We start from the raw sequence: 16,908 nt of genomic DNA, 5'->3' as shown, positions 1-16,908 counted from the left end.
TTAGAAAATAGACAATATTGTATAGCCACTTGAAAATTTCATCCTTAATTCAAAGGGACTTGCTATAAAACATAGCTCCCACTAACCCATAAAACTTGCTTTACCAAATTGATTAATTAAATTTCTTTTACATAAAACTAACGTCCATCAATAACAAGGCTATTGCTGATGGATGATGATTGAGAAGAATTTCTAAGATTCTCCATGGTTGGTGGAAGAGGATGATCATGCATATCATGTGGAAGTGCAGGTAGCAGCGATTCAAGCTGAAGAACCTTGATCACTTGTGCTGCTTTCGGCCTTTCCTTGGCATTCGGGTTGGTACACCATAGTCCTACTATAAGCAAGCATGTCATTTGAAGTTCATCAAAATTCTTGTTCAATCCTTCATCAGCAACATTCAGAATATTTCCTTCCACATAGAGTTGCCATACCCACTTTACTAGAGGAATATGATATTCTCCATCTAGGTAAGTCTTCCTTCCACATGCAATTTCCAAAGCTACAATCCCAAAACTATATATATCTGATTCTTTGCTAGCCCTTCCTCCATTGAGATATTCTGGTGCCAAGTACCCATATGTCCCTACAACTCCTGTCCTTTGAGTCTTCAATCTTGGGTCTACCAATTTTGCCATGCCAAAATCACAAAGCTTGGTGCTAAAATCTGTGTCCAATAGAATGTTAGCAGACTTAATATCTCTATGAAGAACACATTGTTCTGCATCTTCATGAAGATAATGAAGTGCCGTGGCCACACCTAAAGCTATCTTATACCTTGCATCCCAAGGCAAAGCTCTTCTATTTCCAAAGAGATGAGTGTCTAGGCTTCCATTAGGCATGTACTCAAAAACTAGGAAGAACTCTTGTTTGTTGTGGCACCACCCTATGAATTGCACCAAGTTTCTGTGTATAAGACGGCTTATTATCTTCACTTCATTGATGAATATTTTCTCGCCTCCTTGAATATCAGCGAAAATCCTCTTAACTGCGACCGCACGTCCTGAGTGACTTAGAAAACCTTTGTAAACTTGACTTGATCCTCCACTTCCAAGCTTTCTATCATTTGAGAACTCATTGGTAGCTTGAGCTAATTCCTTGTACTTGAATCTTCTAGGTAGTGATGCTTCGTCCAAGTCATTGGCGACTGATACTTTGTGTCTGGGGTTGCCATCATCATGTAGAAGCTTGGCAATTCTTTTCATGATAAGACAAACACATACCATAAGCACCAAGACAATTATTGAGCAAGTCATTGCAACAATTTCTATGATCCTCTTTTGCCTCTTCTTTCTGTTTACCTCAGAATCGGTGGAATCCAAAGTCGAATTGAATTCCCAAGAATGAATGTTGTGTTGTGTGTTCGAACGGTGGCCAGTTGCAGCTGAGAATCCAACTGTCACATACTCTGGTAGGATTTCAGAGAGGTCAATCTCACAAGACAGAGTATGGGTGCTAGCTCCATCGAAAGACCAAGACACAAGAAGGTTTTTGGTAGAAGAATTATAGGTAATTAAAGCATGACCTTGTTTCCCATTGTTTCCTTCAATATCAAACTTAGTATAATTGATGGATTTGAGGGAATTTTTGTTGATCCCAACATGTTGCACTAGATCTAGAGGATCATAATCTTTATTTTGGTATGTGTCAAATTCCACCATAAACATTTGATTTTGGGGTATGCCAAACTGTGTGGAAATGTTGAATAGTCCAAAATTGCCACCGGCTGAGTTGGGTGGAGTTGTGAAACTCAAAGGAGCCATGTGGAAGGCAAAGCCATCAGCAAGTACACTACTATTGGATTCTGATCCGTGAATAGTGAATGTAAAAGAGGTTGTGAAGTCTGTGAGAACCTTAGTGGATGAATCCCAAAGGTGGAAAGGCTGGCCATAAATGGCTCTTCCAGTTCGATAGAAGTCATAACTGGTGAGCTCTATGAACCCGTTGTTGGCAACTTTGGCATCACCTTCATATGCCATATCTTTGCTTGCATTCTCAACAGAACTGAAATTTATTATATTGAAATGTAATGGGTCAACATTTGAAGGGAAAATGGTAAGAAGAAGCAGAAGCAGAGAAGAAACCATTGTGCAGTTATGTAAGTGGAAACAGACTAAAGTAGCTAACATGTTTGATCATAATTTGGAAACAGGGTTGATCTGTAATATCCATATGCAATGGATGATTTATAAGCTTTTGGGTAACGAAATGCAAAAAATAGAAAAGCAGATACAAAGCATCCAAGTGGAAGATTAATATGCTAATAAGCCAAAACTAGATGCCAACAAGGTTGAGACAAAAATGTTTTCATGGGAAAGACTTTAAGATAGTCAATGGTAAATCCCAATTATATTATTAATCATTGATGTGTCCTTTTTTTCTCTTTTATATAAACACAGGTCAGCAAAATATGGAGTATATAATTGAGAAAAGATTAAACTTTCAGTGTTTAAAGGTTCAATAACCTTTGGTTAGCTATTTTGATCCGGAATATTCTGGGACTCAGTCTGCTTTGCTTGCTGTTTTTTCTGCCTAGAGCTGATCCGAATGGTCTGATTCATCGAAGGGAAAGCTTAGACTCCAAGGTAGCTATTGATCACTCTCTAGAATCCAAGAATGTTGAATTAGTGTCTCGTAAGCAGTGTTGAAGGTAAATAGACCGAGCACTCTTACCTTCTCTTAGTTAGTTAGATTCTCACATTAGGATACATGAAAATACCCAGCTATTGATGCTTGAAATTGTGGTATGAAATTGACAAAAGGTTAAATTATCTCTTTTATTGGAGTTTGATGGTAATCAGTGGCTATGAGAAGGGCCCGGGGAGGGGTTGAATCTTAGTCCCTTTTTGCTGAGTATTACTTTCTGTCTTTTTGGATTGCTTCAGGAGATATTTTTGTTTTTTGTCTTATAGCAAATCAAGAGACATTTTCTTTTTGTCTCATAACCGGTTAAGAGATATTTTCAATTTTGTCTCCTACGCAATAGAAACAGAAATGGAGTAGAAGAGAAAGAGAGAATCACACCCAGAAGTATTCTGGTTCAGCTGCTTAGTGCAATGCAGCCTACATCTAGTCTCCATCACAACAGTGACGAAATTTCACTATAATCAACTGATTACATACACCAATTCTTCCTTAGGAACTACCCATTCCTATCCGGGACAAATCCGGAATCTATCCCCAAAACTGAATTTGACTTGGTCACCTACCAAGCTTTCAACCACAAAGTGATAATCCAACTTGCAAGAGAATCCCCACATGATCATGAAATACAACACAAACGTACAAAGGAACTCTTAGACATCTATGGCTTTTTCTTTAATTTTGCACTCTCTGCCTTTTTCCTCACTAGCTTTTTCTTGCAAACCTTACTCTGTTTGCCTTTTTCACCATGAGACTCAGACAGACAAAACTAAAGAAAAGAAAACAAAATGATACACATTGAATGAGAAGAACTTTCTGTTAGCTTAGGGTAGCTATGAGAACTTTGTCCTTATTCTCCTTGTCTCAACCCTTGGCTGTTTACCCTTACTATAGAAGGGGAAGTTTTCAAGGTTGAAACCGGTTCAACCAAACCACCTTCTTCTTCTTCAATACAAAGGCCGGTTCGGACAGAAAGAAGAGAGAGGGAAAATCGAAAGCAAATCAACATGCATGTACCTCTCTCTCATCCCTTCTCATCAAGCTTTATCAATCTGAACCTTCCATCTTAACTTTGTCCCCAAGAAAAAATTCTGACCCTTGATGAATCTTTGATCTTTGACAGCTCAATCTGTTCCATTTTTGTTTTTTCCTCCACGTAGCTACAGTAGCTACCTTCTGTCTTGGATGAACAAAAGTGGAAACGAGATTCACCACAGAAATCTTTTTCTCTGACCGAGACCGATTGCTTCTACTTTTGGCGTGGAGATCTTGAAACTTCTTCTTCACAACTTGCCTTTTGCGGCAAAAATCTCAGTCACGCCATACTTTAGATCTTCTTTTATCAAAAGCCATCTTCGCCGTAGCCTTTTTCCTTCTTCTAGCTTCACTGTTTTTCTGATAGCTTCTTCTTTCCTTCCTGTTTGATATGACGAAATGCAAAGAGAGAGAGGAGAGAGAAGAGAGAAAAAGCTTTGGATGCAATGAATGAAATTAAAACTAATTAAATCTTACTTCTATTCTCCTATAGTCCTATGCATAGTAACATATCGAGTCATTGAAAGCAATCAAATCGCTTTTAATTTTCTCTTTCCTGTTACTAATGCATGTTATTAAACCAATTTAATTTTAAATTCCATTCCACAAGAGAAGTAGGTAACCGAACTCATCATGCTCCACTAATTTCTTTCTTCTTTCAATTTTGGACCAAGGCGGGTCTCATATCAAAAATTAATTTGGGCTATTCACATGATACTTGGCCCAAATAACTTTGATGTCCATTTAAATGATTCAGCCATATAGTTTGAAATTATTTTTGCACAAGGATTGAATACTTTCTCATCACATTGGGCTTGTGTGACTTTTGGCCCAATAATAAAAAAAATCTGCACACTTATTAAACAAACAATTTGAAAACTAAAATCAAATTAATAATTTTGTAATTAATATTTTTAACCATATTTGATCATCATCATATTTTAAGTTTTTCAAACTCAACAGAAATTTTATTATTTTTAAATATTTTTTATTATATAACTTGTGCCACAGATTTATAACCACATTAACAAAAGCAATTTCAGTTTCAAGTGAAGCATCTCATCTCTACTTAGAAAATACACAATATTGAATAGCCACTTGAAAACTTGCTGCACCAAATTGATTAATTCAATTTCTTTTACATGAAACTAACGTCCATCATTGACAAGGCTATTTGTGAAGGGTGATGATTGAGAAGAATTTCTAAAATTCTCCATGGTTGGTCGAAGGTGATGATCATGAATATCATGTGGAAGTGCAGGTAGTGGTGATTCAAGCTGAAGAACCTTGATCACTTGTGCTGCTTTTGGCCTTTCCTTGTCATTTGGGTTGGTACACCATAGTCCCACTATAAGCAAGCATGTCATTTGAAGTTCATCAAAATTCTTGTTCAATCCTTCATCAGCAACATTCAGAATATTCCCTTCCACATGGAGTTGCCATACCCACTTCACTAGAGGAATATGATATTCTCCATCTTGGTAAGTCTTCCTTCCACATGCAATTTCCAAAGCTACAATTGCAAAACTATATATATCTGATTCTTTGCTAGCCCTTCCTCCATTGAGATATTCTGGTGCCAAGTACCCATATGTCCCTACAACTCCAGTCCTTTGAGTCTTCAATGTCGGGTCTACTAACTTCGCCATCCCAAAGTCACCAAGCTTAGTGCTGAAATCTGTGTCCAACAAAACATTAGCTGACTTAATATCTCTATGCAGTACACATTGTTCTGCATCCTCATGAAGGTAATGAAGTGCTGTGGCAATGCCTAGTGCCATCTTGTACCTTACATCCCAAGCCAAAGTTCTTCTACTGCCAAAGAGGTGCGTATCGAGGCTTCCATTAGGCATGTACTCGAAAACTAATAAGAACTCTTGTTGCTCATGACACCACCCTATGAATTGTACCAGATTTCTATGTATAAGGCGACTTATAATCTTCACCTCATTGATGAATATTTTCTCAGAGTTTTGAAAGTCCGCAAAAATCTTTTTCACAGCAACAAAACGTCCTAAATCTTTTAGGAATCCTTTGTAAACTTCACCAGAGCCTCCTCTTCCAAGCCTTTTATCTTTTGAGAAACCATCAGTGGCTGCAGCTAATTCTCTGTAATCAAATCTTCTAGGTATAGATGCTTTGCCAAGATCTGAAGTCACCAATGTGCCTCCGAGATCATCATCTCGAACATGCTTGGTTCTTCTCTTCTTGATGATTATGGTCAACCAATAGACACTACCTATCACCAGCACTAAAAGAATTGAAGAAGCTACTGCAACTATAACCATTTTTTGCTTCTTCTTCTTCTTCTTGTTTTTGTTTACCTCAGAATCCATGGACTCCAAAGTTGACATGAAATTCCAAGAATGAATAACATTTCGCTCAAACTTTAAAGGGCCAGTTGCAGCTGAAAATCCAACCGTCACATACTCTGGTAAGATTCCCCTAAGGTCAATCTCATAGGACAATGTGTTGGTGCTAGTAGCATTGAAAAACCAAGACACATTAAGGATGTTGGTGGAAGAATTATAAGTAATCAAAGCATGAGTTTTTTTGCCAATGTTGTTATCAAAATCATACCAAGCATAGGTTAAGGATTTGAGAGAGTTGCTGTTAATCCCAACATGATCATTCCAATCATTGGGATCATACTCAGGATTTCTAAATGTGTCAAATTCCACCATAAAAACGTGATTTTGTACTACACCATATTGTGTTGTTGAGTTGAAGAGTCCAAGAGCGCCACCATATGAGTTGGGTGGAATTTGGTAGCCAAGAGGTGCCATGTAGAAGGCAAAGCCGTCGGCGGTTTTGTTAGTTGGCTGAGAAATGGTGAATGAGAAAGCGGTTGAGAAGTCGGTGAGAGCCTTGGTTGATGAGTCCCAAAGGTGCAAAGGTTCGTTATAGACTGCGTGTCCAACTCGATTGATGTCATTTTTGTTCAGCTCTATGGACCCTTCAAAAGGTATGGCATCACCTTCATATGATACCATATTGTCCTTTTCATTGAAGCTATTTATATTAAAGTGTAGTGAGTGAACTATTGAAGGGGAAAGGGTGAAAAGAAGAAGAAAAAGAATGTTATGGAAGTGGAAACAGACTAAAGTAGCTAGGAAAATTCTACTATGCTGAACCCATTTCCTTTCTTTACACGCTGATGACAAATGGAGAGGCTGCTGCGATGACACGCGTTGAGAGAGACTGCCCAAGAAAGCTAGCTTTCTGCTTTGCAACAGAATATGGGTCCCACACACTTTTATTTGTCGGTTACTTTTCAGGTGTTTATGTTTCTAACGTTGGATTAAGTAAGGTGTTAATTTTTTTGTTATTAAGGTTGGTAGTTGTTGCAAAAATGTGATGGGTTATTTTACAAAAAAAGGTTTGGGTTTAGCCAAAAAAGACCTTTGTCTTATTACTAATAATGGATTGTAAGACCACCAAAAAAGAGGATTGGATTAGATTGACCCAAAAAAAAAGAGGTATGTTTATCAGGAAAAAAAATTCAATTTTTAATGTCTTAATGGAAAAAAGAAAAAACAGGTCTCAGGAACAACATAACTAGGAATATCATTATTCATTATTTCTGTTGTTCTTTCATAAATACAATAAAAAATTATATTCTAAAATTATAGACTGTTTGCAAAATTAAATTATTGAACAATAACATTTAATACCATAATTATTATTTCTGTTATAGGCCATACTATGTATATCAATAATTTTTATTGATTATTTAATTTTATGATTATTTATTTTCATAGTTTTCGTATTTTTATTTTAATTTATTTTTATAATATTTTTTTTTTACTTTTTTTCCCCTCATATTTATGTTTCTTATTTTTATTTGAATTTTCATTCACTTATTTATGTTAATTGAAATTATTAACAACTTAGAAAAAATAAAAATTATAAATGTAGCGATAAGAAAATTGAGTAATAAAACAACTGGGAGTATCGTACTCTCTACGATACAAGTAAATAAAGGTGATTATTATTGACAATTCATTTTTAAAAAATGATCTTTAATTTCATAAAAAATAAATTAACACTTCATTTTCAATTCAAAAATTATATTATCACTATCTTTTATCTTGCCAACAAATATGGTCACAACTTTAATTATTAAATTATACATTATTATAGGCTTTTTCTTATGATATTCTTATTTAAGACTTTTCAGCAAAACAAAATATTTTGTAACATGATAAACATACCTCTTTTTTTTTTGGTCAATCTAATCCAATCCTCTTTTTTGGTGGTCTTACAATCCATTATTAGTAATAAGACAAAGGCCTTTTTGGCTAAACCCAAATCTTTTTTTGTAAAATAACCCATCACATTTTTGCAACAACTACCAACCTTAATAACAAAAAAATTAACACCTTACTTAATCCAACGTTAGAAACATAAACACCTGAAAAGTAACCGACAAATAAAAGTGTGTGGGACCCATATTCTGTTGCAAAGCAGAAAGCTAGCTTTCCTGGGCAGTCTCTCTCAACGCGTGTCATCGTAGCAGCCTCTCCATTTGTCATCAGCATGTAAAGAAAGGAAATGGGTTCAGCATAGTAGAATCTCCCAAGTAGCTAACATGTTTGATCATAACTTGGAAACAGGGTTGATCTGTAATATCCATATGCATTGGCTGATTTATAAGCTTTTTGGTAAGGAAATGCAAAAATAAAAAATTAGATTTTCATAAGTCACAACAATAATCATGCAATGTCGTATATACAAAAAATTGTTATTGTGTATAAAAATATCATTTGATTTTTATAAAATTTTTATTATAGTAATATAAAATAATTAAATTATTTGTTTATTATATATTTGATTATTCTATTATGTTAAGTTTAATTATTTTAATAGTTAATTATTTAATTAAAAATATGTAAATTTATAAATGTAAACAAAGACAAAATCTTGTGTAAGGAAAGAGGGACCATGTCCCTTCTTAATTTTTTTTAACAAATTATGTATAAATTTTTATGGAAAAGTATATGGAATCAAGAGGTGATTCGTCAAAAAATAAACAACTTAACTAATTTATAATTATATTTAATTAATTTTATTTGTTTTTAATTTATAATATTTGATATTAATTGTTTCTCACCCCAAATTAAAATTTTGAATGATACGTTGGAAAATTAGAGGCAGGAATTACGAAACTCTGCTTCCAACAATTTCAATTCTTCACCATCTCTTTCAAGCGGCTGTATCCCGAATCAAGCTCTCTATCCCAAGCAGTGCCCAGCTCTTCCATTCAACCATCCAAGCACTGATACCTTCTCGAATTCCGTTGGTCAGACTCCTTTCTTTCACCGTCAGGCCCTCTTCGCTGGAAGTGAGCATTTTTAATAAAGTTGGTTTTTCATATCGGGTAGTTTCCATCATTGGTGTGGGAAAAGGGAAATTGATCTGTATGCCTATATCTTTGGAGCTGATTTGGTTGTTTTCTTCTTAGTTGCTATTTTTTATCAGTTAATTATAAAAGCTAATAGTGAGTTTCTTGAAGTCTATCAGCTTGAAGATCAGTTCCAGAAGATTTATTTTAATTTTAATGGTATTTTTTTCATTGAAACTCACATTTTCAGTCTCTCATGTTTATATAAATTCACATCTATCTATTCACTCGGGGAACGAATTTAACCTGCAAGTTGTCTTTCTCTTGATCGTACTTGATCGCATCATATACTTATGTTCATTTGTAACAGTAAAATTTTTTTTTGTATTTATTCAACCTTGTTCTCTTCACATATTTACAGGAATGGTTTGTTTGAAACTAGCTAGAATATACACCATTGCAGATAGGTTGAAATATGAAAGACTTCATAATAAAGCATTGACTCTTTCATGGCGAGTAAAGATTTCAAGCAGTCGAAATAATCTACCATGGTTTCAAGTGAACGAAGATTTGAGATTATGAACAATTATAAAAATACAGAAAAAACATTCATTTAATATAAAAAAAATATCTTAATGCTTAACAAAAGAAATATCAAGTTATATTTTGACAAAAATAATTAGATATCTATAAAAATTAAAAACAAATTATGAAATTCTTAAAAAAATCGAAATATTTATATTTACAATACAAAAAATTCAAAAAAATAAAAAAACATCTATTTAGTATGAAAAAGAAACATTATAATATTTAGTAGAAGAAATATTATAATGTCTAGCATAAATACTATCCATATAAAAATTTTAAATTCACCTAAAAATATCTAACTGATTTTTAGTTAATACTTTCTTAACTCTCTAACATTGTTAAATTTTTATATGCAGTTATTTTTATACAAAGTTATTAGTCGTCTTCGTACTGATGATGAACAAGTGAATGAATAATGATGGTTACTTTGTTGGAAGAAGCATAATGGAAAAATGAACCCGACCATTACCTTCCAAGACCAAGAGTAAACTCTTGCTTATGTGGTACGGTCCCAATCTCCAAGTCTTCGACCAAGTCTCTGTGAGTTTGTAATTATTGATGAACAAGTCTTTCTTTTCTTTTTGCATGTGCGTGGTCCCTTAACCCATTGACTCATTGACTCTACTTTCTTGTCAATGTGAACAGATCAAGTTGAAAGTAGCATCCCTTCAAGATACGCATAGCCAATGCAATAGCACCAAATTATTATCTTAATATTCACTGCTAGAAAAACATTAGTGTCTTAGACTCCTTTTGAATGGCATGTTTATTTGATTTTTTAACCAAATAAGAGTTTAAATGTCACTGCTTGCTTCGACATAGAGCTATGTGTATACATCAAAAGACTAGCATGAAAATTTTTTTTCAAATTGTCGTAGAGACGAATTTTTATTTTTATTTTTAAATTAGAGATTTGTTCAGCAATAACTAATCTAAATAAAGTAAAATTTAATCTTTAATATAAACAGAAACTTTTTTACAATCGTGATTTATGAATTGTAAAGAAGTGATATCTGTAAAAAACTTCGATAATCATTAATCAAATCAATAAAATACAATTTTAATCGAGCATTTTATAACCTAATTATATTTCTAAAAAAAAATAGATTTGAATTGATGGATGAAATTGAAATGTGTAAAAATATGAGTAAATTACTAAACAACAAATTAAGATTTACTTCATAAATAAATAAGAAAATCTTGACTTTTTCGTGAATGGAAAATGGTTACAAACTTACAATGGATGATAGACCTAATGACTTTGTCCTTTAGTTGACTCTTGAATAATATAATATTGTAAGGGTATGGACAAACACTCAAAAATTATTTTGTTGTTGTATTTAATCTTATCATGATTAAGATTAATTTTAAATAATATAGTTGGTGGCCGGGGCTAGTAGTAATGATTTTAATGTGGGGTCATCAAATAGTATAATTTATAACGCCTTTTGCAACTTGGAATAGAAAACAATGAAAAAGTTAGATAATTATCTATTCAATGATTTGTCAAGTTGTCAAATGTTGTCACATAAATTAATCAGCATCCATGGGAATAATGTGAGCAGTTCCATAAAGTACACGTACATATGAACAAAGACTCAATTGAATATTAGATAATGCTAGTCCAAGAAATTATGCATATAGACTATGTTTGGATGTTATACCTAACATAAAAATTTAAAGATAAAAATATAAAAATAGAGAGATAGAGACTGTTTTTAATATTTTAATATTTTTGTTTTGTGTTTAAAAAGATAGATACAATAATTAAATACATAACAAAAGATGATACAAAAAAAAATAGATAATAAAAGACATTATATACTATTTTTTTTAAATTGAAATATTTTTTCGATCAAATCTCATCTTGTAATCACTACAAGAGAACTGGTAATTTGTGGCGGTTTAAAAACCACCGCAAAACGAGATACCAGCGGTTCCAACTGCGTTGCAGTTTAGGGGTAGAGATTTGATTTTGCGACAGTTTTTACAAACCGCTGGCATAACTATCACAAATCAGATAATTAATTTTGCGGTGCTCATAGAACCGCTGCTAGTTTGGTTAGTGGATTTAAAAAATTTTCAGCGGTTTTGACACCGCCACAATGTTATGTGGGATTTTTTAAAAAAAATGCGACGGTTTTGATCGCCGCAATTTCATACAAGTGCTTAAAAAAAAAAGTAAATTAACTACTCAAATGGTTTATACCATTTCTCTTTACTATAACCTATTTTCTTTACATCATATTTATTAAACTTGAGATATTAACATAAAAAAACACTAAATAAACAATAGACAGATATATAATCACAAAGAAGGAACTAAACTAACTCTGTTCTCCAAAAGATTATCCCAGGCCTTGACACTAAGAGCATAATGGATTACAAATTTAAGCAAATCAAGAGGCACATAGGTCACTAACTGTAGAGCCAGATTACACTAACTTAATTTCATCCCATTCCCTTGATTCCTTCAAAGTTCCAGTTAGCATATACTATAACAGTTCATTATTATTTCAGAGTTCAATTAAAAATTCAAAAGCTGCACACATGTTCCAAAAAAAATAACACCAACTTCATGTTATATTTATATAAACCTAGCCAAAATCATTTTGCTCCACAAGATGTCATTCATGACAATGAGCTACATTAATTTGCACATCAAGATAAAATGGCTACTGCAAGCTTTGTTCCTTTAAGAATAAGAGTAGAACATAATCATCATCGTACTTCATATCAACATACCATCCATCTATCATTAAATGATATATCATCCTCAAATATAATGATAACTATGTTCAAGAGATATCTTTCTAAGAATTGTAGGAATAATCTTTTATATTTGACAAGCTCATAAGCACAAAACTGCAGGACATGCAAGGCATTTAATCCTACTCTTCCCCGTCAACTCCTCAGTAATAATAATTCTCATACAACTTTAAGATTGGAAGGAAAACGCATAAAAAGAAAAAAACAAGCGGATAAAAAAAGAAAGAAAAAAACAAAACAATTTAACAGTACATCTTGTGACTTTTGTGCTAAAATTGGAACTCAAAATTCTATTCCTGAGAATTAGAAGCAGCTTCTTTCAAATATGACCTCATAATCTTTGCAAGCTTTGCACAAGCGTCAAGGCAAAGCTGCATTCCCTACATGTAAGAAACTAGAATGTCACTGATAGTTTGTTCCTTGCATTTAATAATTATGTTAATATAAGAGTTTATCTCCCTAGAGCCTAAACAAAACAGCAATGCATCAATCCTCAAAACAGAAAACCTTGGCATTTGCTAATGTTGAGATAAGAATACAATTAGTTTAATGATGATGACAAACATTAATTTATTGGGCTAAACACCCAATTATTTTTTTATGAGCCTTTGCTAAGCATTGCAGGTCAAAGAAATAAAAATGCAGCAGCCCAAACAAGTTGAAACAAAGGAAAAGGAGCTGCCTATATCTTCATTCTAAGCCCAAATGGAAAGTAGCCAATCCAAGCCCAAGTCACTCATCCAAGCTGAAGCCATTCAAAGACAACGTTCACATAGCTTTCTTGCGGTAAGGTTATAGATAGATAGATAGATAGATAGATAGATAGATAGAGAGAGGGAGGGAGGGAGGGAGGGAGGGAGGGAGGGAGAGAGAGAGAGAGAGAGAGAGAGAGAGAGAGAGTTTTTTCCTGGTTCATTCACCAGAGAAGAAAGAAAGAGACAGGTAAATGACAAAAGCAAATGTCTAATCACTCAAATCAAAGCAGGTTAAGCTAAGTCAGAGGATAAATGTGATTTATTTCCTTTTACATACAAATTAATTTCTTCACTTCTTCTTCATACTTCTGCAATGCCATTTTTGGATAAATGGAGAAAGAAGTTTCTGATCTCCACTACCGTGAATGAATGATTCAAAAATTTTCTTGGAGACAAAGCATATTCTTAATGGTTTGGATTTGGGTTTACCACTGAACAATACTCTAGCTTCTCTGATGTTTCGGTCAAGAAAAAACAGTTCCATCCTTGAAATCTCAAAATTGGGGGTAAATTAAAGAAAGAGAGATGACAAGCTAAGGGAAGCGTAGAGATCAAGAAGTTGACTTGAGAGAAACCCTAATTGTGACCCAGCACAAGGTACAAAAAGAAAAATGTTTTTTTAGTTGAAGACAAGGAGAGGGAACCCAAGGGAAAGAGAGTTGTGTGTGAAACATCACAACTGAGTTTGGAGTCTTGGAAGCATTGTACCTACACTAAAGGGAGCACTCCGCCAAGATGAAGAACAAAGTCCTGAGTTATGTTGTTGGGTTCTGTTCATAGTGTTATTGCTGCTATTCATCATCTCCTTCATGTTTTACAATCTTGTATCTCAGTTTCAATGTATATCTTTCTGTAATTTCTTTGAGAGGTAAAAGGCTAAAAGAGGGATATTGAGAAAAAGCCCAAGAGTGAAAAAGGTTGAGTGAAACACTTGAGACAAAAGCCTAGAGTGATTTTAGATTTCTTTAAGATGTGTCTTCTGTTTTGGGTCTTGTACCTGTGAGGTGCCCCTTACTAAGTTGGATAAGCACTTAGTATGAAGAGTTTAGGTATTAGCATAACCAAGTTAAGTTTAAGAAGAAACTTGAGTGTCCAGATGGGATTGTGTGGATCCTAGGGAATTCGTGTATGTAATACTTTAATTATAGTGGAAATCCCACCACAACGACTGGATGTAGATTGCATTGCACAAGGCAACTGAACCAGGATACATGACTGTGTTATATTCTTCCTTTCTTTTACTGTTCTGTTTTCTGATATTTATGAGACAAAATGAAATTGTCTCTTAAATTTTTCGCTGCACTGTTCAAACTTCAAACAGAATTCAAGATTAAAGTTTGATATTAAAGGGTTAATCTATTAAAGTAAAAGAGGGTCACAGATTCAATCTCCATTTTTTAAGCCCTCTGTAACCTTCAGCTAAGTATTGTTCTTGAGAACAATAACATAAATAGGCATACCTCGTAAATCTTTAGAGTGGACCATTCCCCAGTAAATGTAAGTTGAGTAATTTCATCACGAGAAGGCATGCACGTAATCATCAAGCTTTCATCTTGGGAGTTTTCCTTCTCAAAAATAGGATCAATGACTAGATTCTTATTGAGACAGGACTGCAATTATTAAAAAATAAAAAATGTGTAATTTTTGGGGATAATCAAAACTAAGTACAAAATTGTAGAAGATCAAATTTGATAGTAAATCAAAATTTCAAGACAAAGTTTATAATAGACACAGCTTAAGCACCAATAAAGCAGGTTTAAACTTATTCAGAAGATTGCAAATGTGAGAAAGATTCATACCATAGAAACTGATGCAACAAGGTCATACATCATTATTCCAGCATCATCCAGGGCAAGGCTAGCACATGATATGACAACTGGGAGATCACCTTCATAAATAAAATAATATTGATGATTCAAAACCAGCAAACATAACATATTTTGTCCAATCATTTCAATTAAATTACATCTCTGACGCCTTCAAAGTTTAAAATAGAATCATACATCACAATTTCTTATACATACAAATCAAAGATTTATGCTTATGAAAGCTGCATCCCAAGAGACCAAGAACTGGTGTACAATAAAAAATTGAGCCAGTAAATAACTAAAAGCTAATGTTTTATGTGTCCACGAGTTAAATGGTAATTATATAAAACACAAGGCATGGTAACCATATGCACACAGCAGTCTTAATAGAAGAAAACTTGCACTATATTAATCACTATGGAAGACAGTATAGTAGGCATATGCCATCAATTCCAATATCTACTTGAGTAATTAAGGCTTCACACAAAAGAGCTTCTGATTGAAAAAAGCTTCAATCAGAAAACTATATATATATATGATTCTTTGCTAGCCCTTCCTCCATTGAGATATTCTGCTGCCAAGTAACCATATGTCACTACAACCCCAGTCCTTTGAGTCTTCAATGTCAGGTCTACTAACTTCACCATTCCAAAGTCACCAAGCTTAGTGCTGAAATTTGTGTCCAACAAAACATTAGCTGACTTAATATCTCTATGCAGTACACATTGTTTTACATCCTCATGAAGGTAATGAAGTGCTGTGGCAATGCCTAGTGCCATCTTGTACCTTACATCCTGATGGTAATCAGTGGCTAAGAGAAGGGGGGTTGAATCTTAGCCCCTTTTTGCTAAGTATCACTTTCTGCCTTTCAAAATAGCTTCATGAGATTTTTCTGCGTTTTTGTCTCATAACCAGTCACGAGACATTTTCTTTTTGTCTCGTAACCAGTCAGGAGATATTTTTCAATTTTGTCTCCTTTGCAACAGAAACAGAAATGGAGTAGAAGAAAAAGAGAGAATCACACCAAGAAGTATCCTGGTTCAGCTGCTAAGTGCAATGCAGCCTACGTCCAGTCTCCATCACAACAATGACAAAATTTCATTATAATCAACTGATTACAGCAGACACCAATTCTTCCATAGGAACTACCCTTCCTATCTGGGACAAGTTCAGAATTTATCCCCAAAACTGAACTTGACTTGGTCACCTACCAAGCTTTCAACTGCTAAGTGCTAATCCAACTTGCAAGGGGATTCCCACAGAATCATGATACACAACACATAGATGTACAAAGGACCTCTAAGACACCTATGACTTTTTCTTTAATTTTGTATCCTCTGCCTTTTATCTCTCACTGGCTTTTTCTTACAAACCTCACTCTGTTTGCCTTTTTCACCATGAGACTCAGACAGACAAAACTAAAGAAAAGAATACAAAGTGAAACACATTGAAGGAGAAGAACTACTGTTAGCTTGGATAGCTATGAGAACTCTGTGCTTACTCTCCTTGTTTCAAGCCTTGGCCGTTTACCCTTATCATAGAAGGGGAAGCTTCCAAGGTTGAAACGGTTCAACCAAGCCACTTTCTTCTTCTTCAATACCAAGGCCGGTTCGGACAGAGAGAAGAGAGAGGGAAAACCGAAAGCAAATCAACATACATGTACCTCTCTCTCATCCCTTCTCATCAAGCTTCATCAATCTGAGCCTTCCATCTTGACTTTGTCCCCAAGAAAGAATTCTGACCCTTGATGAACTCTTGATCCTTGACAGCTCCTTCTATTCCATTTTTGCTTCTTCCTCCACATAGCTACAATAGCTACCTTTTGTGATGGATGAACAAAAGTGGAGACGAGCTTCACCTCAGAGATCTTCTTTTCTGACCGAAACGGATTGCTTCTACTTTAGGCATAGAGATCTTGAAGCTTCTTCTCCACATCTTGCCTTTAGTGAAAAAGATCTCAGCCACG

At 34.3% G+C, this 16,908-nt stretch overlaps 3 protein-coding genes across 3 annotated transcripts; all 3 read right to left on the bottom strand.

The window, feature by feature from the left end:
• Window positions 1-30: 30 nt before the first annotated feature.
• Window positions 31-2,163, bottom strand: LOC130935264 (L-type lectin-domain containing receptor kinase IX.1-like). Its single transcript, XM_057864944.1, has one exon. It carries the CDS (start codon window positions 2,127-2,129, stop codon window positions 138-140), a length of 1,992 nt encoding a protein of 663 aa, XP_057720927.1. The 5' UTR covers window positions 2,130-2,163; the 3' UTR covers window positions 31-137.
• Window positions 2,164-4,781: 2,618 nt separating this feature from the next.
• On the bottom strand, window positions 4,782-9,030 carry LOC130934853 (L-type lectin-domain containing receptor kinase IX.1-like). Its single transcript, XM_057864377.1, has 2 exons — window positions 8,964-9,030; window positions 4,782-6,718 (listed from the first exon to the last, which is right to left on the bottom strand). The coding sequence occupies exons 1-2, from the start codon at window positions 9,028-9,030 to the stop codon at window positions 4,827-4,829; spliced, it is 1,959 nt and encodes a 652-aa protein (XP_057720360.1). The 3' UTR covers window positions 4,782-4,826.
• Window positions 9,031-12,669: 3,639 nt separating this feature from the next.
• Window positions 12,670-15,721, bottom strand: LOC130934851 (exosome complex component RRP41-like). The gene is made up of 4 exons (XM_057864376.1): window positions 15,529-15,721; window positions 14,934-15,022; window positions 14,595-14,744; window positions 12,670-12,759 (listed from the first exon to the last, which is right to left on the bottom strand). The coding sequence occupies exons 1-4, from the start codon at window positions 15,719-15,721 to the stop codon at window positions 12,670-12,672; spliced, it is 522 nt and encodes a 173-aa protein (XP_057720359.1).
• Between the last annotated feature and the right edge of the window lie 1,187 nt (window positions 15,722-16,908).

The sequence above is a fragment of the Arachis stenosperma genome, chromosome 6 (genome assembly GCF_014773155.1).
Source record: "Arachis stenosperma cultivar V10309 chromosome 6, arast.V10309.gnm1.PFL2, whole genome shotgun sequence".
Classification (NCBI taxonomy): domain Eukaryota; kingdom Viridiplantae; phylum Streptophyta; class Magnoliopsida; order Fabales; family Fabaceae; genus Arachis; species Arachis stenosperma.
This window is presented reverse-complemented; position numbering and strand designations above follow the sequence as displayed.

Excerpts from the sequence above, each read along its gene's own strand:
- LOC130935264 (XM_057864944.1), bottom strand. The coding sequence starts at position 2,129 with ATGTTAGCTACTTTAGTCTGTTTCCACTTACATAACTGCACAATGGTT.
- LOC130934853 (XM_057864377.1), bottom strand. The coding sequence starts at position 9,030 with ATGCTCACTTCCAGCGAAGAGGGCCTGACGGTGAAAGAAAGGAGTCTG. Across the intron at positions 6,719-8,963 it reads GACCAACGGAATTCGAGAAG|TTCACTCACTACACTTTAAT; the intron begins GTATCAGTGCTT and ends CCCCTTCAATAG.
- LOC130934851 (XM_057864376.1), bottom strand. The coding sequence starts at position 15,721 with ATGGCACTAGGCATTGCCACAGCACTTCATTACCTTCATGAGGATGTA. Across the intron at positions 14,745-14,933 it reads TTGTTGCATCAGTTTCTATG|TCCTGTCTCAATAAGAATCT; the intron begins GTATGAATCTTT and ends TAATAATTGCAG. Across the intron at positions 12,760-14,594 it reads CCACTCTAAAGATTTACGAG|GGAATGCAGCTTTGCCTTGA; the intron begins GTATGCCTATTT and ends TCTTACATGTAG.